This window comes from Sander lucioperca, chromosome 19 (genome assembly GCF_008315115.2).
Source record: "Sander lucioperca isolate FBNREF2018 chromosome 19, SLUC_FBN_1.2, whole genome shotgun sequence".
Taxonomy (NCBI): domain Eukaryota; kingdom Metazoa; phylum Chordata; class Actinopteri; order Perciformes; family Percidae; genus Sander; species Sander lucioperca.
The window spans coordinates 13,127,194-13,155,084 of NC_050191.1; the positions used below are offsets into that span (position 1 = coordinate 13,127,194).

General features: G+C 39.1%; 2 protein-coding genes and 1 long non-coding RNA gene across 4 annotated transcripts; 1 reads left to right on the forward strand and 2 right to left on the reverse strand.

Moving 5' to 3' along the window:
* Positions 1–163: 163 nt before the first annotated feature.
* erh (ERH mRNA splicing and mitosis factor) lies at positions 164–2,075 on the reverse strand. Its single transcript, XM_031321700.2, has 4 exons — positions 1,916–2,075; positions 1,361–1,448; positions 684–804; positions 164–568 (listed from the first exon to the last, which is right to left on the reverse strand). Exons 1-4 carry the CDS (start codon positions 1,916–1,918, stop codon positions 466–468), a joined length of 315 nt encoding a protein of 104 aa, XP_031177560.1. The 5' UTR covers positions 1,919–2,075; the 3' UTR covers positions 164–465.
* Positions 2,076–3,852: 1,777 nt separating this feature from the next.
* On the reverse strand, positions 3,853–9,397 carry paplnb (papilin b, proteoglycan-like sulfated glycoprotein). 2 transcript variants are annotated; one of them, XM_031321698.2, is made up of 13 exons: positions 9,075–9,397; positions 8,782–8,850; positions 8,328–8,437; positions 7,926–7,986; positions 7,713–7,815; positions 7,350–7,480; positions 6,868–7,185; positions 6,336–6,512; positions 6,085–6,235; positions 5,919–5,999; positions 5,289–5,439; positions 5,102–5,180; positions 3,853–4,461 (listed from the first exon to the last, which is right to left on the reverse strand). In XM_031321698.2, the coding sequence occupies exons 2-13, from the start codon at positions 8,836–8,838 to the stop codon at positions 4,195–4,197; spliced, it is 1,686 nt and encodes a 561-aa protein (XP_031177558.1). In that variant the 5' UTR covers positions 8,839–8,850; positions 9,075–9,397; the 3' UTR covers positions 3,853–4,194. The 2 variants fall into 2 exon arrangements, with proteins under 2 accessions (XP_031177558.1, XP_031177557.1); XM_031321697.2 differs by having other exon boundaries at positions 8,782–8,877; positions 9,075–9,395.
* LOC118493868 lies at positions 4,758–27,756 on the forward strand. Its single transcript, XR_004895918.1, has 3 exons — positions 4,758–4,770; positions 23,314–23,323; positions 27,604–27,756. It is a non-coding gene; the product is annotated as an uncharacterized LOC118493868 (long non-coding RNA).
* The last annotated feature ends 135 nt before the right edge of the window (positions 27,757–27,891 follow it).

Below are 27,891 nucleotides of genomic sequence, written 5' to 3' on the forward strand. Positions count from 1 at the left end.
GCAGACATGTATGTCAAACAAATCATCTGCATTCGAAATACACAGCATGTTCAAATCCAACTGCCCAGTACATGTATATAAAAAGTGTCATAACTTTTAAGGAAACTGAAAGCACACTACTAAAATTTTGACAAAAAAAAGTTTTTATCAAGCCCGTGGAGCATTTCTCAAAGCCCGGATCCCTCTCCATCAATAAGTTAGTCCTTGCAGCACTCTGAACTCAGTGTAACAAATTACAGACATACATATGCTGCCGAGCATGACTCAATTTTTTTTATATAAAAAGGCCCACATTTCTGATGTTTCCCCAGTTTGACAGCCCCTTCCTTTCCCAATGTATAGTATACGTAAACTCTTCCGTTGTCAGTCTGACAATGTTGTTCTTATACACAGATCTTCAAGAAACATAGTGCAGCATAAACTCCTTCCAAGTGTGTGTAGCAGAACAACTCCTCACTTATGCTTTTACTTTGCTGCCTGCTGAGCCTGACGCCGCAGCAGGACATATATCTTTTCCTTGATCCAGTCTTTGTTGTATGGTTGGTATGTTTGAGTGTCAGCTCTGTACCTGTATAAACATGTAATTGTTATATTTACTGGAAGTAATCAACACTTCAATGCAAGGTTGATTTGTATTCAAATCGATAGATATTGACCAACTAAATCAGATAAATCATACTTACACAAGACAGCTCAGATCTGCCAAATCGTCAATAAAGTCAAACAACTGACTAATGTCATAAGTGATGGAGGGACTGTTTGGATTCATCCTCTTGAGATGCTCTTCATACATTTTGCAAACACCTGGAAGAGAGGTGCAGGACATGCTGAATGGAAGTAAAACTATTTCCAAAAGTGTGCATCAAAAGAAAATGGCTAAAATTGTGCATATAACAGTAAACTTGATTTAAAGTATATAGCAGCTTTTGCAACAATGTAACAACGTTTGAGAGACTGTAAAGTAAATAACAACATTACAGATTTCACTAAAAAGGAGAGAGAGAAAGGAGAAATAATAGATAAATAAAATGAATAAAATTCCAAAACTATTAATGAAATATATTCCAGTTGATTGTGCTGTGAGAAATTACAAAATAAATGTAAAAACATATAAACTTAATAGTTCTATACACAAGGACATTACATGGCTGCAACGTTTCCTCACAGATCCTAAATGGTAAAGGGTCTTATGTTTTTTAAATCCGAGATAAATAAGATATTTAGTGAGTTTACCCCCACACGATGACAAATGAATGTTCTGTGGGTTTAGACTACACTCAATACACCAAAAGGTAAAAAACAAAACAGCAACGTGATTTATTAATTAGTGTAAACTATTTTAAAACAGCTGAAGACTCACCTTCCATACATTCATTCACTGACTCATAGTCAGCGTATGTGCGGCCCTCGGGTCTCTTGGTTGGTTGGACAAGCAAAATTGTGTGCGACTGTAAAGATGAATAATAATATTAAATAACGTTACACAAAATAATGCCAGGTTATTATATCACACATTACCTGAATTATTGATGCGGTGATTTATGTTTTGCTCTGATGCATCTAAGCATGACGAGTAACGTTACGCTTCTCCCAAAGGTTTTCAAACAGGAGATAAACGCTTGTTATTGAGCAACACTATCACCTACTGAGATATCCCGCATAAGTTACTTTATTTAGGATTACAAACAGAGACAAGTAAGGATAATTCAGAGTTGACCTTAAAACTAACGTTAGGTGTTTATAGCAAGGGAAGAAACTAGACAAAATACATGTTTGACTGAGTAACGTTAACGTGTTAACGTTAGTAAGCATCGTAGCTTGTTAACGTTAGCTTAGCTACGATGGACTAACAGGAGCTAATATAGCGAATACTGCATGTTTTCACCTCTTAAAACGTAAAACAAAACACTCTTACCATTTTTGTGCTGACTGCAGACCCTGTCTATTTATTGAGGATGCAAAACTGCAAAAAAAAAATCGTTGATGATTGCTTCTCAATTCCCTGTACGATATAACGTTAGCTAGTTGTTGGAAAAGATTTCAGGGGAAATGAAATACGTTTTTTTTCCGGTTGTAAAGTAAGGTGTTTTCAAAATAAAGTGTTTGTTTCAAAATAAAGTTCTGGCCTTAAAAAAAAGGATCAATGTTATTTCTAATCTGTTTAGAAACGTTTTGTCTGTGCTGGAAAATGTATTCATATACTTAAGGTAGCAATCCCATAAAGTGAAAATACCCTATTGCAAGTAAAAGTCCTGCATTAGAATCTTATTAAGTAAAAGTACTTAATTATCAGAAAAATAAGTATCAAAAGTAAAAGAGGCAATGTAGGCTATAGTAATGGTTCCTGTCAGTGTTATATTGCTGCATATTTGGATTATGATTACCAATGCATTAATGTGTAAATAGTATGCTAATATGATAGCTGGTCAATGCTGCTGTGTAGTTGATAATACTGTGCAATTTCATTAATGTGCAATATCTGTATACTGTGCAATATCATTCCTCCACACTGCATATCACACTGTATATAAAACCATACTATCTTTTTATTTTTTATATAAACTTAGCACAAAAAGTAAGGAAATGTGTGTTTGCCAAATCTTCTTTGCCAATGCCAAACAGCTTATTCTGCCATTGACTCATTTTGCGTTTGGTGGATGATTCTGCCTACGGCAGTTGGATCATAGGGTCAAAGTGTGGAGAAGACGCGGAGAACGCTTTGCTGATTGCTGCATGTCCACAGTCTGGGACCGAACCCTATCCTCCAAGATGACAACGCTCGCCCCCACAGGGCGGGGTTTATCAGAGACTACCTCCAGAATGTGGAAGTGGAGAGGATGGAATGGCCTGCCAGCAGTCCTGACCTCAACCCCATTGAACACTTGTGGGATCAGCTTGGGCGTGCTGTTCGTACCAGAGTGACCAACACAACCACGTTGGCTGACTTGCGACATATGCTGGTTGAAGAATGGGATGCCATCCCACAGCAGTGTGTGACCAGGCTGGTGACCAGCATGAGGACGAGGTGCCAGGCTGTTGTGGCTATGTATGGTTCTTCCACACGCTACTGAGGCTCCTGTTTGTGAAATTAATAAATTGTTAAATTGCCAATATGTCTTGTTTCTTCAAACTTCAATCATCCAATCCATCAAATGAGTCAATGGCAGAATAAGCTGTTTGGCATCGGCAGAGAAGATTTGGCAAATTTTTCATGGGCGCAACCCACATACTCAGCGCTGCTGCTCATCCCACAAATGCATGTTCCTTACAAATGGGGCACCATTTGAAAGGGAACTAAACAGGCTTTCCAACGGTATAAGATTTATTGCTAAAAAGCATTGTTACCACAGAGAAATAATCTACCAAACACAAATTTCCTTACTTTTTGTGCTAAGTTTATGTATATAGCGTCTTAGAACTGTGCACCTTACCCCCACCCCTTTGTTTTTTTGTACTACTTATTTTATTCCATGTTGATACATTTTTTTTACGTACATGTTGGCACTGGAAAAAGGAGTTGCTTTTAATCTCGTTGTACATGTGTATAGTGACAATAAAATGCATTCTATTCTATTCAATGTCACATATTTATACATCTAAGAAAGTACAATATTTGCCTCTGATATGTAATTGATTAAACGTATAAAGCAAAAGTGTAAAATAACAGAAAATGAGTTTCCTCAATACTATTACCTCAAACTGTATTTAACTACCTTACTTGAGTAAATGTAGCAAGTTACATCACACCACATTATTTTGTTTTGTCAGAACAGACCAATAGTTTATTTAACATATTCAAATTAAAGTAAAGGGCATTTTTGGAAATATTGAAAAAGCAGATGAAGACAAAGATAAACCACACAACTTTTATTGATTAGGTCGATGATTTAACTTGGGTAATCACATTGACATTATTTTATTGTAGTCCAGATCTAAAAGTAAAAATATATAAGTGAATATATACTGAGCATCACAAAAAGATAAGAAAATCAGAACCATCAGCTGCAATTACGTCACTTATAATGTGAGACTATCTAGATCATTTTTTTATGTAAAGTCTGATGCTTAAACAAAAGGCAGGATGTGGTTACTTTTAATACATGTTTGTGTGTGTCTTCATATATGTAAATACAAATGTCACGTAATAGCTTCATAGAGACGGCCATGATTTGGAGGCATTAGTGGTGAGCATGGTTATGACCTTGCCCTCAAAGCACCACTGGTTGACCCTCTCCTTGGGGTCCCTCTTGGGGTCGCCACACCCCCACACTCTCTCTGGCATGCTTCCAGGGACACAAAGTTATTAGCATTTCCCTGGCAGCTTCCATACCAGAACTCAGTACATTTGCCAGTGCCTGAGTGATAGTAGAAGCGGACCATCCAAGTATCACAGGGGCCCTCATCACGAGGCATGGAGCACATATTACCAGTTGATGGAGGGGCAGGAGGTGGTGGTTGTTGCTTAGAAACAAGGACAGAAAAAGAGAGATAAATCACCCTGTATATCCAGTAAATGTAGCATACATATTTACATGTATATGTAGCAGGGACAATTTACATGTAGAGGGTCAGTTCTATTTTTTAAATGAGGTATTACAGTGATATAGCGTTGCGCTTCCGTAAAGTTGGGGGACTTGTGAAAGACAACTTAAAATAATAATGATCAAAACTTGTGCAGCAGACACCAACATATCTTCATTTTTAGTCGTTAATATGGGTCAAGCTCTAAAAACACTGGATCCTACACTTCCCTTTATACAACTCAATAGTGTCTTTCATCAGACCCTGCTTACCTGAATGCCTACATGTTTCAAACTCCACACCCGCAATTTGTAACTCAGGCTTTCGGTTATGAATTTGTACTTAAAGTCAAGATAAACCTGATGACATCACTTTGGTTATATTCTCAGATATGCCAAAGCTTTTCCAGAGCCAAAGAAGACACTATACAACTATTTTTACTAGCTGAATAGCACTTTCCATTAAGAGGAAACTAATTTTGATTTGTAAAGTTAGTGGAGAGTCCCTTTAATAAATCTGCATTATTTAACAACTTAAATGAGTTTATTGAAACAAGATGAGAAACAAATGTGATTCCTACCACAGCTGTCAGGTACTCAGGACATCCAGCCCTTCCAAATCCTTGAGCTGGAGTCACACCATCCAAACAACAGCCGTACCTAAGGAAGAGATTTTTTTTCTTCATGTTGGACACACTTAAAATTTAGCCAATATGCAATTTATCAATTTAATTTATGTGATATATTTGATCCAGGGAGCCGTGTTACCTAGTGCGAACACAGTCATCTTGGGAGCAGCCTTCGTTCCTGGGCCCTGTGGCAGAGGTTTGGCCGTCAGGACAGCAGCCATAGAATGACTGTGCACAGCGAGGACCAATCACAGGAGGGTAGGTATCAATGTTTGTCTGTGGCCTGGAAGCTAAAGCAAGTAAACACAGACGTGGTCAAACAAGCATGCCATAGACCTGTGAAAATATGTGTTCATCCTTTTTAAAGGTATAGGATTAAATTTAGTCGTAGTTAGGTTTGGCTGGATATTTTTTTAGAATGTAAATATGACTTTCAGTGGTAAGGTAGTAAAATAAACACTTGGGGTTTTGTGTTTGTGAATGAGAAACAAGAAATCCATGAGAAAGCAGTCCAATCATGGTCTAGATGGCAATAATTACAACATAAGGGCACATTTCCTTTACTGCTCTTGAATGCATTCAAAAAATGCATGAAAATAATCTCAGCAATACCTGGGCTCAAATAACTAGTTGCGCATTCATTTAAAAAAATCTTTTTATATCTTCTTAACTATTGCTTTGACTGCACATATAAAAATAAGTTTATGTTCAATCACACATAGAAAGAAAATAACGTTTCAACAAAACATCCTCCACATGCTCTACATACCTGAAGGGTCTCCTGGAACATGGGGCACAAATCCTCTTATGGTGCTTTCATCTGCCCTTGGGTCCTGTACACTTGGGACCACTAAACATAAATTACATTGGTTAAATACAAACAAGCACAGACAATCAAACCAAAAGAGTGTTTGATTGGTACAGATTTGGCTCACTCTGTGCTCTGGGACATGGCTGTGCATTGCATGTCTCCACAGAGAGAGGTCTGCTAGCTGTTCCACAGCGGGCCTCTGAGTAAGGGTTTAAATCTGTATCAAAACAGCCCACTCTCCTCTCCCTCACACCACCACCGCAGCTTCTGGTGCACTGCAGAGAAAAACAGGAGAGGATAAATAATGTGGAGATAAAGGAGAGGCACGAGCTTTCTTCCCAGTGCACAACACTTTTTATGCTTGATTTCACCTACCAGTCCGTAGTCAGTCACATGCCAGGTGATGTGTGTGTGACAGGCAGGTCTGCGGCAGGACTGGACAGAAGTGGGTCTTGCCAGTCCACTACAGGCATGGTCAGCCAGACGTTCACCACCCGACCCAACACAGGTCACCTCCCTTGTCTGCTGGCCCTCCCCACAAGTCACCGAGCACTGACCATAAGATATTAAATTAGTTTTCAGTCCCACAAAAAAACTACAGTTAAAATATCATTAACAATTCAATTTGGATTCCTCAGCCTAATGAGCCTAGATAATTGAGACCACAGTCAAGACAGTTGGTACTGTACCAGTTAAAACAAAATCTTCACTCCACTCTTGGACAGTGCAAAAATACAGCAAAAGTGAACATAGATTGATACACTTATGTTGCATGTTCCACTGTGCAAATATATACCAGAAGTCTACTTTTGTTCGGCCTTCTTCCCATTCTGTAGTCAGAAACAATATGTCCTTGCCTGTCTGTATGATACTCAAAATGTAAGGTTCTCTACTGTAGGGTACAAACCACACTGAAGCTGGAGACACTGTACTCCGCAGCACACGGATGCATGTTGCAGGGCTGCTGGCTGTGTGGCCTCTGCAGGCGCTGGGTGATGCAGTAAGACTCTTCCACCACACGGGGGTTCACTGGGTCCTGAACCCAACACTCTACCTTGCGATACTGCATGCCTCCATTGCATGAGGCAGAGCATTGTCCATAGACACCGGTTTTGTAGATATATGTGAGTGTCTCCCTTGGGTGAGGAGCAACAGCAATGGGGGCAGCAGAGTGTACAGAATTAGTGTCCTCATCCAAGCCCATAAACTCTCCCTGGATCAGTATCTGGAGAGAGACAAATTATTTTCAATTACACTACTGTTCTTGTGCACTTCTGAATATCAACAAAGCTACTAATTAAGTAAAGTAGACAATGATATTCTACAGATGAACAGTACAAGAGTTCTGAAAGTCTTTCATTATAGTTTGGATCCTAGTTTTTTCCCCACCCTGCAGATGCCGTCCACACAGATATCAGTGCGGCCCACATAGCATGGTGTCCCATCCACCACTGCAGGTCTGTGTCGGTAGAAGAAGTTCTCTCCTCTTGGGACACAGGTCAGCTCACATGGATTGGATGCTGCAAAACAAATAGTAGATTGATAGATCCATTAGTATCCACACTAACTTTTAATATGTTTTGACTGCCATGAACCAGGGTTTTCTGTATAGTGTAGTGCAACACAGATAGTGTCAGAATGTCTATTATGTAAATATAATTCTTATTCGATTAACACCTACACCTCTAATAATCAAAGGAGGTTAAATGAAACACCAAGTAATGTGGATGTACCGTACATAATAGGTCTTACCTCCATAATAAGGCACCCATGTCTGCCGCTTGCTCTGAAAGTCCATTCTGTCGAACTGGGAACACTGCTCCTCCCTGAAGTCCCTTGATCCAACTGGACATTCCTGTAATGACACAACTTGTTGGATTATTGGCATATTTTAGGACACATTAGTACAGGTTGTGGGTGGATGTAATTTAATAGGAGGAGAAAAAATAGTTTAAGGATAATTACATGTGTGTTGCAGGTTCGGAAGGACTTAGAGGAGCCTATGCAGTTATGTCCCCCATCTGTCCTTTAAGAGAAAGGAAAGAATGCTTTACACTTGCAATCCAAATATCTCTCTTTATTTTTAAATGTGTTTGGCTTTATTGGTCATGTGTGCAATAGATCATGTGCATAATTTTATAATTTATCTTATTGTGATGTTTTATAAAGAACAACAAAGTAGTAACTGAAAATCAAAAGGCAATGCAAGATAAAGGAGAGCGATAGGTATGGAAGATTTAAAAAAAGATGATTTAAAACACAAGTACTGTGCTACTTTTATTCCTAATAAAATCCTAAGGACCCTCATTGTAAAATCTTTAATAGATAAGACATCCCATCCTATCACCCTACGTCTCCATGTCCTACCTCGAGGTGATACATTTCCTGGTTCGCATTGCCACTCCTGTGCCACAGGTGCGGCTGCAGGGTCCATAGGCTCCAAACTCTCCCCAGTAGTCATGGGTTGGCTGTGTCAGCTGAAAAAAACAACAACAGTAAAACTCTGATTCTACAGCTCAGCCTCTGGAACACACAGTACTCTCACACACCATATCATAACCCACCACGAACCACTAACACACACTGAGGGCATGTTAGAAACACCAAAAATAGAAGCTGGAACATTTAACCTCAAACTGTCCCCTACAGGTTGCATAAACCCGCTTTGTGGCATATGAACAGCATCATTGCTGGCACATGTGTCAGAAAGTACATACTGTACTAAGTGTTCTTTGCTATTTCCATCTGTACTAAAGTACTTATTACTGACATGAACATTCAAATAGTACAATGTTATTAATATTGTTAAAGTGAGACTCACAGTGATAGCAGGTACAGCCAGCAGCTGTAGGAGAACCAGGACTTGCAGGGTCTTCATTTTCACCAGAAGCTACAGCAGAACTACTGATGAGGATGGCTACAAAATAATTCAACTTTCAATGCAAGTATGTCTATTCATTATGAATGACAAGTACATTAAGTCAAATACGTTTCATGATATCCTTTTTGATTTCTTTGCTTGTGTTTAATGCATGCATTAAACACAAGCACCTGGATCACCTGGATAGATTATGTAAACAGCGAATAACATCATCAGATCTGGTTTTGTCTTACCTTCTTGAAGTGAATTCCCAGCTGGTCGACCAGCAGTCCAGAGGGATGTGCACCTCACTAGTGAAGGTATAGGCACTGACGCCCAGCTTTCTGTCTTCTCACCCTCGCTGCTCACCAACACCACATCCCATAAAGTGTCAGGTTTCACCCACACAGAGAAACTGTTTCCCCCCACCAAGAAAACGTGACTTCTTTTTTTAACGTTGAATATAGGCTGTGATTTCATCTATTTGGAGCACATAGTTTCCACTTAAAACCTTCAGGCTGTGAGACTACTTATAGTTTTATATCAAGTCTGCAGCCATGAGTTTTAGTTAAAGATATCAAAATCAAAAAAGGGGTTTCGTGCAACAATTGAGTGAAATTATTGTTTGTTACAACACAGAGGAAGAGAGATTTTTTGGGGGGCTTTTTTCCCTTCATTTCAGAGTGGAGATAGTGGATAGACAGGAAAGGTGGGAGAGAGATGGGGGATGAGACGCAGCAAAGGGCTACAGGTCGGATTCGAACCAGGGACGCTGCAAAGGCCTCAGCCTACATGGGGCGCACGCTCTTACTGGGTGAGCTAGAGGTCACCCCAGAAAGAGAACATTTTGATAAACAAATTTAATGGTTGCATTTATACATTGCAAATGTTGAAGAAATAATATCCATCACATCAGAAACCCACTAAAATGAGATTGAGGGTAAAAGACATCTTGAAATTACCCGTTGATTGATTTTTTTCTCCTGGTTGCTGGCCACTGATTGTACCTTTCACACATCCCATAACCACTAAATACAGACTAGTAAGTCAGCAGAGGAGCTGGTGGGAGGTAAACATCACCCCAAGGCTCTATTTAGGTTTATTTTAGTGAGAAACCACAGTAGAGCCTGGATGGGAAGGGAATATTGAAGATGTACCAACAGCCATCGGTGAAGAGCAACATTCCTGTGCCATAAATTCAACAAAGAAGAAGCTGGAGGAGCCAACCAGGCTGACGATAGTAACATATATACTTTAGACTGTCAACAAAGTATACGTTGGTGGTGGAAGGTGTGTATGTGTGTGTGTGTGTGTGTGTGTGTGTGTGTGTGTGTGTGTGTGTATGTGCGTGCGTGCGTGCGTGCGTGCGTGCGTGCGTGCGTGCATGCGTGCGTGCGCTCATGCATGTGTGGCCAGAAAAAAAACCATTTATGACAGCAGAAGTCATAGTAAATCATTTGTTGACACGCAGCACAGATCTTGGTGTTGATTCAACTTTATTCTTTTTCTTAGGTTTTATGCATTGTAATACTGGACTAAGTGTAGTGATACAGAATCACGCATTTTACAAGCTCATTGAATGTGTTTGTCAGATACAGACCTAAAAAGTACAATTTGCACAACAAAAATTGTTATATAATGCCATTCAAGAATCCTATTAAAGCAAACCTCAGCATCTCACCCCACCTCCACATCCAGAGCCACACCCCTCACAGTTTTGGTTTTCTCCTCAACAAGAAACCTTACAGTCTTTCAGTCACTTTCTGTTCTGCAGAGCTGCTGGTCCAGTTTCTCTGCTTGCTTCTCTGTGACTTCGAAGGCACTCTTGGTGTTGAACAGGTCGTCCACTGTATCTATGATCCCCTGCATCTCTCTGGACAACTCAGAGTAACCCTCCTTTAGCTCTTCTTGCTGCTGCCTCAGGTCCACCGCCGCACGAATCAGTTCAGTGGCCTGGTGGCTGCAGTGGCTCCGCAGCTTCTCCACGTCCGACAACAGCACCTCCATGCTCTTCATCAGCTGCTCCAGCCGGTCGGCGGTTACCTCGAACCCGGATGTGTCCAGGGTCCCGACCTGGGTGTTGTCTATAGCCTGGGCCTCGGACTCCAGGTCCGCCTTTGACGCCATCTTCCAGTTATAGCAACTCTCAGGCACCTGATACTCAAGTCAGACTTCAATGAAACAGATATCTGGAAGAAAGAGGAATCATTTAGCAGGTAGCCAATGACTGTAAAAGGTCAAAGGGTAGAAAGAACTCAAATATTGAGAGAAAGGCAGAGAAATGTCAAAGATGCGAAGCTGCTCCAACACCTCTTGTCTCTCTCAGCTGGTTAATGACATTAAGCTCCTTGCAGGGGGTGAAAAATGCACTTCTGACTAATCCCCTACGCTTGTGCACCTGCACGTACAGTGTGTGTGTGTGTGTGTGTGTGTGTGTGTGTGTGTGTGTGTGTGTGTGTGTGCAGGTGGCCTTTCACTGACTTATGCTGTCCTGTAATCCATTTAGGGAAGCTGTCCAGAGGCACACCCTCCCCAGTCCAGACCATTGCTGGCTCAAATGAGCGGCAGGCGGGACATCAGATTACGTGGTTCTTCCTCCTCCGAGCCTATTCACTGCCATGGCTGTCCGACTAGACAGATTAACCCACATCCTTGTGAATTTATCTGCGGGTGGCCTTGACGCTCACATGCACACACTCATACATGCAATATAATCTCCATTTTCTATTCTCTCTAACCCCTCTGTCTTTCCATCTCCCTTTTTACCTCAGGTATTGCTCTATTATTGAACTTCTCACTGTATGTTTGGGCCAAACTCTTGTGAATGTGTTGAGTATTTACAGTTGGTGGTATCATCAGTTGGTTTAAGACATACTTTGACTACTTTGAGGACACAAAGTTGATGCACAGCAGCAGTTAAACAGATCTATCAAAGATGACTTTTCCACAGTGCTGCTATGTACACATATTTAAAACTTATTCAAAATATTTGACAACCAAGCTATAGCCACACACATGTAGAGCTTTCTTTCTGCTATCTTCTATCAATACCTTACACATATAGTTTTGAGGTAATTTAAATGGTCTACTCAATCAAACACAGACAATGATTACAAATAATTTCTCTGGATTCTCAGTTTTCAAGTTTTAGAAAGAAGATTGTGAGATGACGCCCTCTAACGGCTTTATTTGTTTAAGGGTGCTCCATTAAGAATAAAGAAAAAAAAAAAGTTAACATTTGATAGAAAATTACGACATATATTCTCTCACATGTCAAACAGCATATTCCAACAGTTTTTCTTCAGTCAATGAGAAAGTGATGACGAAAGTCTACGTGTTTAAAGACAAGTTAAAGAGCCAGGATGGGCACCAGCCCTTTAAATGGCTGTAAAGATAAGGAGTCGAAATGGTGACCTCACCACCTTCAATCTCTTATCAAAGCAAACCAACTTGCTGCAGCGAGGGCCGGTGTCAGGGGAAGACTGCACTCTTTCTGAGAGGTAAACACAGCAGTGTAAACACTAGCTGTATCAGAATGGACTTAAAGGAATTAGTCATTTGGGACTAAGTTTTGCATCATTAACCATAAAACCACCCAGAGGAACAATTCAATTAATTAAGACAAAATATATAAACATGAGCATACAGTAAAGCAAAGTGTTAAAATACAGGACAAAGTGTTAAAATACAGGACAAGAACAAGAAAATAGTAGTTTTATATATATAGCACCTTAGATCAATGCAGAGACGTAACGGAGAAGTTTACATTTGTTTTATATATATATATATATATATATATATATATCTCACAGGGACAAACAATAGCTTCAATACCAAGAAATATGGTGTGGAATCTCTGATCTCTTCCATATCAAAACTTTAGCTCGGCGAAACTGACACATAAAACAAAAAATGAGATTAATAGAAAGAAGCAAACAATAGGCTAGTTATTCAGTAAAAAGGCATCAGCAATAGACACACAATCAGCACAACAGAGCAAATTAAAAGGAAAACTGCAAATATTTGGATTTAGTAATGTTGTAGACTATTGAACAAAAACAATTTTTTTTGCAGATATAATTGCCTATAAGGATACAATAAGAAAAGAAAGTCTTACTTGTTCCTGTGGTTGTTTACTGTCCAGGATGTTTCAACATGCAGGCTGAAGATCAGATAGTGTGCGTCCAGAGCACAGCGGCTCTGCCCACCTCACAGCAAATATATTCACTCACTATGACGATGGTCTTGATTGTTTCTATTTTAGACTGAACACTAAATGGTGCATATCAGCAATTCACACAAAGGCTTTAGTCGTGCGAGTGGTGTGACAAGCGGCAACTGTATAATTCCTGCATCCTAAAGGCATCTTCAGACTTTCTATGATGAACTATTAATCCAATCAATAATGTGTATTACTATTTTTGCCTATATATGTTCCTTGAGTTTGCAGAATTATTTTACAAACTACATAGTCACTATTAAATGTTCACAGATGAAGACACAAATGCCTGTAGGGCAATTGGACTTTAAACACACTAATGCAAATGTGCATACATGAACACATGTGATCATACCTTTCTCACTGATAGTGAAATTAACGGTGTTCTTTCTCTGCCAGCTGTTATTATTCTGCAGCTGACCTGTCATTGCTGTAGAGGTTTAGCAATGTACTTCTCAGACATCAAACACATATGCCCAATACTATGCCTAACCAGGGACCAAGGCTGCAAATTAACTTCAGCTAGATGTCCTTAATATATTACATGTGAAATTACCTTTTTTACATTTGAAAGATTGCATTTAACGTTTGCTTTAATGCCCTTTTTTCCCTCTCTCAATTGTATTTTTATCCTTTATTTGCAGTCTTATAAGTTTAATGTTTGTGGGAGTTTTGCCTTTGCATTTATTGTCCTGTGTAACAGGGCGCCTGTGCAAAAGAGAGTGAACTACTCTTATTTAACCACACTGTTTAAATAAAGTAGGAATGTAGGAATAAATCAATTAATTAATCTAAACATTACAAACACACATGCATGTCTTTTTTTAATTGGTCTGGTTTATCAACAGAAATTGTGGCAAATGATAATTGTAATTGGCAATAGTTTGAAATACTGTTTTAATACCAATATCTTTTGAAGCAAAATGTACTCTAAATACTTATATGGAATCAAATTGTGGATTAGGTTAAAAATCACACAGATGTAATATACTTTTTTATTTTTTTCAGACTGCAATACATAATTGTTTCCAGCAACAGCTTCCAGTTAGATGAACACCACAGTGTCTGTTTACAGTTTAATACAGTGGACATGTTGCCACATTGCTGAAAGTTAGATTTATGTTTTCATTTCTTCAGTTTGAAGAATTCTATGTCCCCATGCCAAGAGTGGACACTGTTAGGGTACTTTATTTAAACTAATTGTGAAGAAGAAAATACATGAAGCAAATCATTTGTATTTCTTCAATGTCTCCACATGAGGGCAGTGTTGTAATTTTGAGTTTTCTGATTCTGATTTGCGCCCTTGTACATCAACGCCTCGGTGTTCCTGTGTATTGTCTGCCTGTTTAATTTGCTGTGTGAATGTGAGCTGTGTGCTTATCCTCAGAGTCTGAGGTGTGTGCTTGTAAATTCTACAAGAAGTGAGACTTACGTTTAAATGAGCCCCCCAATACGTGTGACCGTTTAAGTGCCAACATGTGTATTCATATGTGTGTGTGTGTGTGTGTGTTTCTATGTATATGTGAGTGCTGTGTGGGGGTTCAGGGGTATGGATTATGTCGCCCTGGGTCGTATTCAGAGAAGCCAGCCAAGCGTGAGGCAGAGAGGAGAAAGAGGGCATTGTTGTGGTCCAGATGAGTGTCATAGGTGCCTCAGAAAATAGATTCAGTCATGGGGGTTTAACAGAAACACACTTCTAACAACCGCCTGACCCCTCCGACTATGCTGAACCCCTTTTTACAATAGTGAAAGTGATTAAATGTATCAATTCTTGTGGGCTAGCATCTGTATGTGGTTCATGTTGGCTGTAACTGATTGGTTTTACAGTGCATTGATTACCAAGGAAGTGTTGGAGGAGAATTGACAAGAAAACATATAAAAAGTGTATTTAGTCTGGTCTGAAATAAAACTTAATGACTAAAGGGGGAATTCTCGAGTTTGTTTTGTTTACTGAAAGCATCGGGTGGTTCAGGTGTGTCAAATCAAGGAAGCAAAGATAGTATCAGGTCAGTAATAAAAAACCTTTCAGGCACCTATTCCATCCTACTGTGGGCAAAAACTCAGTCGTCTGGTATTGGTAAAAACAATCCTATGAATAACTTGAAAAATACCTTGTCCCAACCTCCCTGTCCCTGTCTTCTGCTATCTCTGCTTTTCTTTGTCTCACACAATCTCAACCGAGACATCTGGTTTGTCTCTGCAGAACGCTTCCAGACAATCCACCATCATCACTGGCCGTAGCTGAAGAGAAAGTGCATGGCATGTGTTTCCCCTCTATGATTTACTCACAAGTAAATGAGAGCATTTAAAAGGCTCTCTGTCATTGAAAGAACGGGAGAGTTCTGTGGCTCACATGCAGCCTTGGCCCTCTGGACCCTTGGGGGACCAGGGGCTCGCCACAATGTCTTTACCCTCAGAACTGTTACACTATTTATGGACTCTCTTGGGTGTGCATGGGGCTGTGATTTATGGCTCTCCATCTGGTGCTGTGGGGGCATTGTTGTCGATACTTGTGACATGGAGTTAAACATGGAGTTTCTCTGCTGGGAGGTTTATGGGTAGAAACATGGGGATCAGCGTGTGGTAAAGGGGGTAAGTTGTTTTTTTTGACTGGAGATTGGGTAATAAAGTATGTATTTATAGATGTAAAGTGGTTGAGGCTGTTAAAGGTAAAGGCTTAAGACATATAAAAGCTTGAAAAGATATATAGGAAAGCCATTTGGAAGTGACCTCTGTAGACATAAAGCCCTTTGAGAAAAATATGTGATTTTGGGACAAGGTGAGAGAAGTCAAGTTTATTGCCTTAAAAAAGAAATTCAATGTGCTTCATATAATGCATTAAAAACATTAAAGCTGCACTAATGAAACTGTTTACATCAAAATTAAATCACACTACTATGTGTAATGTTAAAAGGCACACTTGTAGTGATGAACCCACACATAATTATCAACCAACACATTTCTTTGAAGCATTTTAGCATCTTTAAAGTCATTGTTTTGGTTTTACGGCCAGAAACTTTACCGTTTGGTTTCACTGTCAGGTTGCTTGAAACACCAAACAAAAGGTTATTTTGCTCTGTGTCTGCAGATGTCTAAATAGGAAATAGTTTGCCAACACGTTCACCAACTTTTTAAGGTGATAAATATGTCTGTGTTTTGTGTTTACAGCGTGTTGTGCTGCCCCCAAGTGGCCAAATTAATAAATTACTGCCGGTTTAAGTAAACAGGGCTTTGAAAAAACAGCCACACAACAGCCTCTTTACCTCAAAGATAAGGAAAAGGGACAAACTGTACATACACACAACAGGGCAAAAGTTGAATACCATTAACACAGAGATGTTAATTATTTATATCCACATGTTCATATTCCTGAGAGAGGATCACACGGCACCACCATGACATGCTGTTTGAATGTGTAGGCCTTTACACACTGTCTCATGTTTTGAGTCAAGGCCTAAGTGTCGCTGATATTCTCTATCTATCTATAGAATAATGAATATGCTGTGTGAAGCAAAAAAAGAGAAATTCTCTGTGGATGAAAATGACGCAACAAAAACAAGTTGACCTTCAGAAAGGGGCCATTTTTACCTTGAAGATTTGAGAGGTATTTCTATTTAAACTGTCCTTTACAGTTTCTTTCAAATTACAGTCACTCTCAATAGAAGTGACAGTTAAATCCCTACAAAAGAAAGAGTTAATTCCTTTATAGATAATGTTGAAAAGCATTGTAGAAAAGCAAGCAGTGAAAGAAAAACAGCTAAGCAGCGCTCCACCCAGATCCCTCAGATCTGGATCAGTTTCCTTGAGACGTTGCCTTTTTCTCGTAAATGGGTGGGATTCCTGATCTCGTCCCTCCAGGGGAGTACAAGTGCATGAATAGCTAATGTTCCAACGAGAACGCTTTCATTTGGTGCCATAGAATTTCTTCTCCACTGTCAGACAAACAACAATGTTAAATTTACACTGCTTATTGGTCAGAAACCCAATTCAGAGGGGAAGTTAAAATATTTCACCCCAGATTCCTCTGGAAGAACAGGCCCAGATTGTTGAACATGTGGGATTTATGTTCCTATTGGCACCTATTGAAAGAAACAATGACTCATCTTCCTGTTACAGTATCGGTTGTACAGTATGGGTTGGATACTTTAACATAAGTTAAGCTTATAAAACTTACTCACTTGATCAGTGGACGAGGCCAGAAAAAAGAAACACTGTGCAAACAGTAGTGATCCCGAGTAAAGACCTTGGAAGATAAGCAGGAGTATCCTTTTCAAATTACAAGAATGTAACTTAAGGTGGAATGCATCAAGTTGACCTTCTCGTGACTCGTGTCCATTATGAATGTCTAATGTGTCCAGAGTGTCAGTCAAGTGAAGCATTTGGCCCTTTTCATGATAAGCAATACACATGACATTGACCTGCTCACCAGCCCAGAACACTCCATTGTTGGGTCTCAGTTGCACCTGATGTGCAATGCCTGCCAGTGCTGTACTCCCTTAACAGAGCTTTAATTGTTTTTATATCTATTCAACATTCTTAGGGTTTGAAATGTGGCCTTCTCAGGAATCGCTAGTCTTTAGGACTAGGAGCAAAACCACATTTTATCCAAGCAGAGTTGAGTAAATATGTTAGTATGAGAGACATTTACTGTTAGACAAATAATATTCCAGCTCCCCTGATTGCAACACCCAGTATACTGTGGATATATAATATGTAAATTAGTATATTAAATCTATGAACCGTTTGCTCTTCTATAATAGCGGTTCCCAACATGTTTGGCTTGTGATCCCTTAAAAAGGAACTCAGCTGATTTTCACACATCATAATTTGTTTACAGGTCTTAATGAGTACAACTTCATATGTGACAAAAAGCTGTGCTAGAAAGTATGATAATTTGCCTCAAGTGATGTCACTTGAGTCAGCGTTGGTTGAGGCTGATGACAACGAGTTTGGAAATGATAAAAATCTGTATGTGTTAGAAAGAAGTTCCAACCTCTTGTGGTTGGGAACCAATGTTCTATAAAACAGAGAAAGTCATTCTAGTAAACACTGATTAGGCAATGTGAAATATTTTTCCTTGTCATACTACACAGAATAATACAAATTTCCATTCCCATGCTCCATAACTAAACCACACTTACATCAACTGTTAGCTAAACCTTTATGTATCACAGGAGCTGCCATGTTTTTCTTTTTGTATATTTCCTGCTGCTGCTGCCAGGACCTCATTTACTCTTTTTCAGGGCTGGGAAACGGGTTTTAGACACTGGGGAAATCTGGTATGCCTCTGCTCCTCTCACAGCTAATTAGTGTGTGAACTAATTGCATTGCTAACTTTAGCAAAGCAACAGCCTAGTTCCATCTGTCTGCTATCTATAAAGTAGGGAGGGAGATGGAGTTGAGGCTACTGGTGACATCCCAGCACCTTTTAGAATATTCTAGCAAGAACTTTTATCTCGGGAGCCTTCAAGCTAATCCAGTCTGGTTCAAATTATCTTTTTGTCAGTTTAGCAATACACTTAAGAAGACGGACACCTTTTGCAATTTACCATGCATCTGTTTACTGAGACTCAACATCAACTTTCCAAATGGTGTTGTGTCTTGGAACATTGGCAAACTAAATACTTTAAAACACAGCTGCTCTGAGCATCCATCAGGCTGTCAGACCGCTAATGTATTAAAGAAATACATTTTTGGAGTCACTGCTCCCAGCCAAGATAGGTGTTTCCCCTCATTTTATGTCCGTCCTAATGCTAATCTAAGTTAATGTCCTGTTAGCTCTAGCTTCATATTTAGTGTACAGCGATGAAGAGTGGTATCAATCTTTTCGTCTAACTCTCAGCAAGAAAGTGAATTTGTGTATTTCCCAAACTTCACTGTCCATGGTGTCAGTTTACCCAAATTACAAAAAACACATCTTCTCTTCTGCCCTTTTTGGTATTTAGCCATGTAGATAGTTTGTTTGTCCATTTCTGAGATTCCTGCCTTTCATTTGTGTGCTCATGATGAACCCTTTAAGGCCTGCTCCTAAAATCATGTCTTTGCTCAGTTGTGTTATGATGTTGTATTTTGTTCTAACTGCTTGGACTCACCAAGTGATACATATAAAATTGCATACTGCTGTAGGCAAATCAAAAAAACATTGCTCTGTCACCAAGTCTTCAGATTGAAAGATTTCACACAAATTCTCACTTTCGCACCGTGATAATAATGGCCCTTGTTTAAAGCTTTAAACACTGCTCCCTTTGTGGCAGTCAGACGAAACCAAAGTTTGTCTGAGGTGAGCCAGAGGCTCTTGTGGTTTGATGACCTAGACTTCCACTGATGAAGAAAACAGACGACGACTTCCAACAGACCCCCCACCTGCCTCTCGCCTTCCTGCGGTTAAGGTTGGGTGGGTGGATGAGACTCAAACATGATATGTAACACAACAGATGACAGGAGAGGATTTAAGTCAAGGTTTGTAGCAGTGGATCAGCTTTCTGGGAAACTGAGGTGCAGGTTGTATGGGGCTGACTAGAGAGGAGATGCGGCACAGTGGGACTTGACGTCTAACTTACTCTTTAAAGTGAACATGTAAATGTATCAGTCACAAGAGATGGTGGTTTAGAAATGTCAATACCAGGTCTTGAAAAGTATAATGTGAGATCAGAGGTCAGGGTGTGGGATTGCTGCTGCTGTACAGTGATCCACAAGGAGAAAGGAGAGACATGTTAACCCTAATGTTCAGTTTGTTTCTGTATTTTGTCACCTTCAGGAAATGTGAAAGCCCAGTTTGTTGCAAATGAAAGGGTTATCACTTCAGTATTGTTATTTATATATTAGGTTTTTAATAAGGTCAGAAGGTGTGATAAAAATCTGAGATAAAATTTGTCTTGGTTTTGGGTTTCTCCGCTGTTTCTGTAATATATCTACAGCTAAAACAAGCCTGAGATAAGTACTCATCATGCATCATCATTTTAGTTAAAGCATTTTTAACTTTTGATAATTCATTTCAATCATTTAAGTGATTGAGCAACAGATTCTAGAGTTATTTGTATGAACAAGCTGAAGGGATAATCCTTTCAGTGCAGCCAGGTCCTTCACCCAGATGACATCATCATATCTGTACAACTTGACACCAGGTAGTGATGTAACAAAGAAAATGTTAAAAATAGAAGAAAAGGGTCAGGACACCAGACATGATACACAGAAATATTATCTATTTAAGGTTAAACACTAATGGATTGTGTGACACCAGGTGTGTCTGTGCTACTCTTACACTGATGTCTTTTACACAACACCTCTTGTCATATTTCTTCACAGGGATGTTAAATTTATCATCCAATCTTGTGTCATTGTTGGCTAACACACATGTGGGCATTACTGGCCCACAAAGTAGGATAACCTGTACAAAGTATATTTATAAAACATGTCCTAAACATTATCTGATTTCCTCCTGATATCATAATACTCATGCTGGCACCTGCCAACCAGCTGCTTGGATGTTCACCTTTATTATTTAGATCATTTCACAACTGCTGAGCCAAAAATAAAAGAGTTTCATTGTCAATCAGTAAACTCAGTAGAATAACAAAGTGTGAACCTGTATTTCCTGAGGATTTTGTATGAGTCTGGCGACACTGATGACAGACCCATGGTAGTTTCTTCCTGTGCTGATTAGATAGCAACTCGCTGTCTCTGACTCACTGAGTGTGAAATACACACATAGGGGGCGAGACTGGGCTCAGGCACCTGTGAGATATCGAACTTTCTGTAACATGGATTTCGTCATTTGCAAGTATACTGTACAAATAACGCAAACAAATCATACAATAATAATAACACAGAATGTATATAATGAGTTGATTCTTGCCTGAATTCAAATGTAATGCTACTATCTCTGAGGCTCTTATTTAGACTGAAGAACAAGTCTTTAAGTCTTTTCTAAACAAGATGTTTGGTGGGGACAAGCCAAAAGCAAAAGCACTGTACAAAGATGTACAATTTTGTGTTGGAAAAAGATAAATAGTAAAACCTACCTTTAGCGTAATGCTATGTAATATTACATATTAATGTAATAATGCTCTTTCTTTTGTTTTTCATTCAACTAAAATTCTATAATTTGAGACCAAAATGTAAACAGTTACACATCCTTACATAATGATAATTTCTTCTGTTTTAAATTATATTTCAACTGAAGGCAACTACTGTATTGTAAAACATACATTGCTAAAAATGAATGTATAGAATAGGGTATACACTCTTTAAAAATCATTAGAATACATAGTGTCTTTTTTTTCAAGATATTTTTTTTTGGCATTTTAGGCCTTTATTCGATAGGACAGCTTAGACATGACAGGGGAGAGAGAGTGGGAATGACATGCAGCAAAGGGCCACAGGTCGGAATTGATCCTGCAGCCGCTGCGGTGAGGACTGACTTTCTGTACATGGGTTGCACTCTCTACCAGGTAAGCTATCTAAGTGCCCCGGTGTCATAGTGTATTATAACAGCAACGATTCAATCACTTTTTCTAAAATATCTCAGTATATTTAGCATCTCAATCGTGTGCTAAACGTACAAAAGCCCCCACTATTTTCCCACCGCATCAGCATACATAATGCGGGAGCCACATGGGCAGCGATCAGAGATAGCATTACACACCCTCTGAGGCATTTCCTGTGGCGTTTCCTGCTTTCTTCACAACTTCATGTGCTAATGTCCATTAATCCTGGCAAACTCTCGACAGCTCTGTCTGTCTCAGGGTCTGATCTCACAAAGGCTCTCTCTCTCTCTCTCTCTCTCTCTCTCTCTCTCTCTCTCTCTCTCTCTCTCTCACCCAGTCTTCGCATTGAACTAAAAGCAGCAGACCGGGGTTCCCAGTATTTCACAGCCGATGGAGGAGATAAGCTTTCTAATGAGTGTAGGTGTACAGTGTACTTTTGTGTGCATGTATGAGAGGCAAAACAAAGATATACGGCGTATACAGCCCTGGAAAAACTGTCTGGGAAAATATAAAACAGATGCCAAACTGTACAGAATCTGTGTCAAAAACGTCTGTAAGTGAGTGCTAATCCAAACGGATGTATTGAGGTTAAAGACATGGGGGCATGAGCAAACCACAGTGTTTGAACCTGCAATGCATTTTTTTCTGTATTGTTGTGCCTGCAAGGCTGTGTTAAAGAGTTTTTCAAAACCAACATTGTGTGTCATCTAATCATATCTAGCATGCACAGTTTTCTTTATTATGGCTGCCCTCATCTTTCTTTCAGTTACAGCCTTTGTTTGTGGGAGAGCAAAATCTCTATTCCTATTTTTGGCTTCTCATCTGTCATAATGCCCTCTGACACCATAAACACCAGACATCATTTATTTCTAGCGTGACTCAATTCAACAGCAGTCCTTGCTATATCTCCTCCTCAGTCTGCCTCAGATAAGCTTGCCCTTAACCTCGTCGCCATCCATAGGCTTTTGCACAAGTCAGCTGAGTCACACACCAATATAAGGATTGGAACTCTAAGGCAATGCCCTCACATCTGTCTCTTTCCAAAAACAAACAGCTGTAATTGACGATGGGTATGAACGGCAGAGATTTAGATCTTTCATTAAGATATAATGTGTTTCTGCATCCTTGTCTTCAATAAAACATAAATAACATTAATAAGATCATAATATGATGTGCTCTTGGAGTTGAAGCTTTACAGTAATACTTGCACATCTCTGTGTTAGTAATGATAAGGCTGCTGTTCCAAATGTTTTCTTCATATATGTTGTGACTTTGTTTGGGGAGAATTTTACTACCACACAAAGCGTGTTATCTTCTGCAAAACTGCTACTTCATTGCCCACCTGGCCAATTTGCATACCAGTTTATATGATGCTATCATCTTACTTCCTGTTATACAACTTAGATAGGAAAGTGATTTTCTTCTGCGATGTGTCTAGCTATTCAGTGACCTAAGAACACTTCAAATAAAAGTTTAGGACAAGATTTGGTACCATACAGTAAACAATAGCTAGTTGAAATATAGGTAGTCCTAATTTTAAAAAATAAATTTGTACAGTAACAAGGAAACTGAATTCACAAAAAGAGTTTGCAAGAGTAAAAAAACACAAAGTTAACCAAACAGTAAATTAACAGTTTGCCTACTTAGAATGTTGAAATGGCATAGCTTTGGATAGCTAAAATGGTTAGCAGTAGCCTACACAGAAAGACAAACTACATTAACAAATCAAAAATCAACATTTACAAAAACAACTGTAAAAAGAGTACCTACATATAATGCTAGTATTAGCATATGAGGAGTAGATAAAAATATGACAAAATACAGAATGGTCAACAGCAAAAAAAAACATTAATATCCACTTTTTTAGCAGAAATGGAAGCAAGTGCTGTAAACAATATTCTTCAGAAATACATTACAAAAAAGTATATAATACTGTAAAAATATGGTGGGAACAAGTAGACAACTATGGCTGGAAATGACAACAACTTGTACGATATCAGACGTACATAAACATTGTTAAACGCAGGAAATATCTATCTTGAGGTCAGGAAGTCATTTTGTGTGTCTCACAGCCCAAGTCATCTGAGATAAATGCCTGTTTTCAACAACACATCATTTCCTGATGTTGCAGAGTGCTACTGTACATGATACAAGTCACTTTGAAATTGTAAAGTTACAACCAAGTGAAACCTATTTCATCAGAATCTCCTTTATTTTGGAAAACCACAGTTATGCCTTAATGACAGAAAATGCAGGATGGAATTCACCATCAAATGATTAATCAAATGGGAATAATCATGTTATCAAAACAGCAACTGAACCAAATTGATATACTTTTTTTAATCTGATAACAACTGAATATATTTCTGTGAAGTCACCAGCAGTATGGTGGTAATTGTTTTCAGGCTAAAGGTTCATGACCACAACCTTTTTACTTGAACTCAAAACGTTTTGGACTGGGACTTCCATTTAACTGAAAATGGCCAGGCATGCCTACACACGTATGGAGAACAACAGTTATCAGCCAACTATAATTTCTTTCACTGGAAGATTAGACACTGACATGTTGAGAGGACAGCAACATTAACAGACAGCTTTGGCATTGTTTGTCTGTTCAGCTGCTACCTGAGGGGAAATCCTCACCACTTTCAGGATTACAGCAGTTTCAGTTGACAATGAAGTCATCTTGCTGTGAGAAAGATGATATTGTATGGAACGGCTGTGGGGCCAAGCCTATCCTCTGTGGGACAATCATTTAGTCCACAACCTCACCAGTGCCAAAGGTATTACTCACCAGTCGGCAGAAAGCATGAGACCGGTAAGTCACAATGTGAAGAAACTGTGTCAATTTTATTATCAGTACTGTCCAGACAAAGTTATATGAATGAGTAAGATGAAAACACAAGCTGCAACTTATTTTACAATAAAACAAGATTACAGTGAAGTGTGAAGACAATAGGAAGGAGGGGCAGGGATATGACTCGAGGAATAGGTACAGGACTGTTTTCCATCCTCAAGGGTTCCTTACAATGATCCAGTTTCCATTCAGTAATCACAGACACGTCTTGCCCCTACACTGTGTTTTTGTGCCCTAATGATAGGCTATCAATAAAAACGAAAGGACTGAGTTTGGTTTTGGGATTCCTTTACTTTCTGTTTGCATGCTGGAGGTTTCTGGAATCAATTCCTGGTACTGTATGCCTGTGTGACAAAAAACTGTTTTCCAAGGTGTTACATTTAAAGCAAGGATTCAGATGAGTGATCTTCAGTCCAGCTTGTCCAATCTTGAAATAATGATACCCATTTCTGCCAAATGATTTGATCTGAATCATTCTAAGTCATTGCTTCATCCAATGCAATGAGAAGAGATCAGTAATATAAAACCAAGGAAACTATCTAGAAACAAATGGAGGACAATGATATAAGTACAGAAAGATCACACCTAGCAATGTAATTGGGTTGTTAGTCACTAGTCTAAATAATTCATTGAGCTTATATAAGGAGATAAACAGAAAAGAACTGCTTTGCACAGAATGTTTTCTGTGCAAAGACCTTCAGGGACTAATTCTCCCCCCTCCCCTCGAGCCAACTGTTAGAGAGAACATTAAACTATTAAGTTGAAAGCATAAAACAACATTGTATACTAGGCTCAGTGTGGAGACTGTAAACAGGTTCTGTGTTTTACTGCCCAGTTCAGCTCAAATCCTATGTGTCATTTGTAGGCTGCAGAAAACATTGTCATTTTATTTAAGAGTGAATTTCACTCATACCAGTATCTTGCTGTGTCATCTTTGTGTTTAGACTTGTTTTCTACCACAAACTAATGGGTTCTGCAGTATGTATGGTAATAATGATGTATTGTAATACAAATAAAATATTGTACTCAATTGAAGTTAAAGTTATAAGTTAATATTATTGCATAGATTTATGATTTATATAGTATATTTTTTGTATTGAATTAAAGGATAATGCCAGAAAACTGCCATGTCTCCACCCCATATCAATAGACACACTCTAAGTAAGTGCAGTAACTTTATAAACCAACCTAGGATTTTTATTATGTTTTTAATCTTGTGTGCCTTTTCTGATTATATTTGTTTGCAGTGGTGGAAGGTAAGTACATTTACTCAAGTACTTCATTAGCCAACAATTTGGAGGTACTTTACATAAGTATTTCCATGTTATGCTACTTTACTTCTACATGTACTTTACTACAACTTAGAGGAAAATATTGTACTTTTTACTCTACTTCATTTATTTTACAGCTTCAGTTGCTTTGATTTTACAAACAAAACATTTGATCAACTTATTTAACATGATCATATATAATATCCCTGGGATAGTCCCTAAGGTCCCCCGTTATATATATTTTTTATTTTGTAGCAGACAATTATTATCTTGCGTGCAAGATTAAAAAATATATAATCTTTGGGGACATTGAAGGCTCCAAAATTAAACACTCTAAAATAGGCCATTTTTCATTGTGAGGACCTTTGATGGCATTACTTTTATTCAATTTCAAACGCAGGACTTACGAGTATTTTCACTGTGTGGCCTATTGTTACTTTACTTAAAGCACTTTGAATTGTACCTGATGCTAAATAAAGATTGATTTTTGATTTGGGTTGAAAAAATAGCGTTTGTAATTGACCTAAAACTTATTATATAGTATATTATATAGTATTGTTATTAGCAATTACTGCGCCTCTGAGGGCAACTTTGGACCCCTAGAAGTATCTCAAAGTCAATTGCAGACTCCCCACCTATCCCTACTCACATCAGTGTAATGATGACGCAACGTAACATGGATCTGTGCAATGTGATTGACAGTTTAACAGCTGGCAAACGTGAAAAGTGGGTCAACATGAGAGCAGTTTAGTGAAGCGAAAAGGAAAACTTTTAGGTGCTTTTAATGAAGACTTGAATGACTTGTCTCCAGTAGCCGCAGGGAGCCGACGATTTGCTCATGTGCCCTCTGCAAAGACATCAAAGAAAAAGAGTGAGTGAAAATTGTCTAATGTCCAGTCCCTTTTCTGTGTGTATGAGTCGGCCCACTAGCTTAGTAGAAACAGGCGCTTTGTTGTTGTTCAATGCTGTTGTGCCGCTCAGGTACGGCGCACGTGTTCCGCCTGCAGGTCAGACTGCAGTCCTGATGGACAAGAGAAGTAGCCTAACTGCTGACAGATGGATGCTGATTGAAGATAATAGAGAGATTGATGGTGGAACAGGTTGCATAAGAGGGAGACGTAATGAAGACCATGGGGCAGTGAAATTCATTCTTTGTTATGAAATGGCATGTGTGTAGGGGTGAATATGGTGGACAGAAGGAACATGGCGTTATGCCGAAGATTGATGTTGTTCTCTGGACACAGACAGTATGTCATAATTGACAGTTTCAAATTATGCTTTTTTTACTTGGACAGACTTCAGGATGTTATGCAATAACAGCAGATGGAGGGAGGAGGTAGAAATTAACAGTTTTGTTTGGCATTCAAAGGTCACTTTCACACTTCTGTGTGAACACCATAAAACCACATTTTGAAGTTTTCCGTCCCTATTTGACAAGACCCCTTTGCCACCTTGACAGACACTCCTGCTGTTGCATACTAAATTAAAGTAGGCTAATAGTCTGATAGTTTGACATATTCACTTAATTGCCGATAGTTCAGGTTCAGATGAGAAGATTGACACCACTCTCGTGTAGTATATTAAGCTACAGCCAGCAGTCCGTTATATTAGCTTAGCATAATAACTGGATACACGGTAGGCCTGAAAAACTCGATTCCTTTTAAGGATTCAGGTTATTCTGAGTCACTCACTAAACTGATCTGGGTTGTGCGAGTCACTTGAGTCAGTATTGCTGGCTTGCAATGTTTCAGACTGTCTGCTTGACCTAATTGCATTTAAACATACTACATTTATACACCAAAACTAACTACATTTATACACACAAACCTACTGCTACAGATCCACTCATAGCCGGCTGATTCGCACGATTGACTGACTCGCGCGAGAGCTCGTGAGTCGTCGACGACTCGTGAGTTCTCTACAACTCGTGGGTTGTCGACAGCTCAGGAGTTCTCGAGTTAGTCCCATGGTCTGTGAGCTTGCAATGTTTCCGGCTCTGAGTCTGCGGGTTGGGAAGTTCCTATAACTCGGACTATCTCTGCTCACTCAGTCGCTTGAGTTGACTTGTGGAGTTGTCGTTGCCTACGAAATTGTAAGTTATAAAGCTTTTGGCAGCTAAGATGGTTAGGACTAGTAGTAGCTAATGTTGCAAGAGGTTTGTGTGTGGCACTGTTATCATTTTAGATTGAACTGTAGTAGGACTCAACTGATCCAAGTTAATGATACTAGGGACTCGCG

Bases quoted from the DNA above. Each gene is read 5' to 3' on its own strand.
- paplnb (XM_031321698.2), bottom strand. From the start codon at position 8,838: ATGAAGACCCTGCAAGTCCTGGTTCTCCTACAGCTGCTGGCTGTACCT. The intron at 8,438-8,781 runs GTGAGTCTCACT...TGTTTTTTTCAG, and splicing joins TGGCTGTACCTGCTATCACT to CTGACACAGCCAACCCATGA. The intron at 6,236-6,335 runs GTAGGTGAAATC...TTTTCTCTGCAG, and splicing joins ATGTGACTGACTACGGACTG to TGCACCAGAAGCTGCGGTGG.
- erh (XM_031321700.2), bottom strand. The intron at 805-1,360 runs GTGAGTCTTCAG...CCTCTCTTCCAG, and splicing joins AGTGAATGAATGTATGGAAG to GTGTTTGCAAAATGTATGAA. The intron at 569-683 runs GTAAGTATGATT...ATGTTTATACAG, and splicing joins GCAGATCTGAGCTGTCTTGT to GTACAGAGCTGACACTCAAA.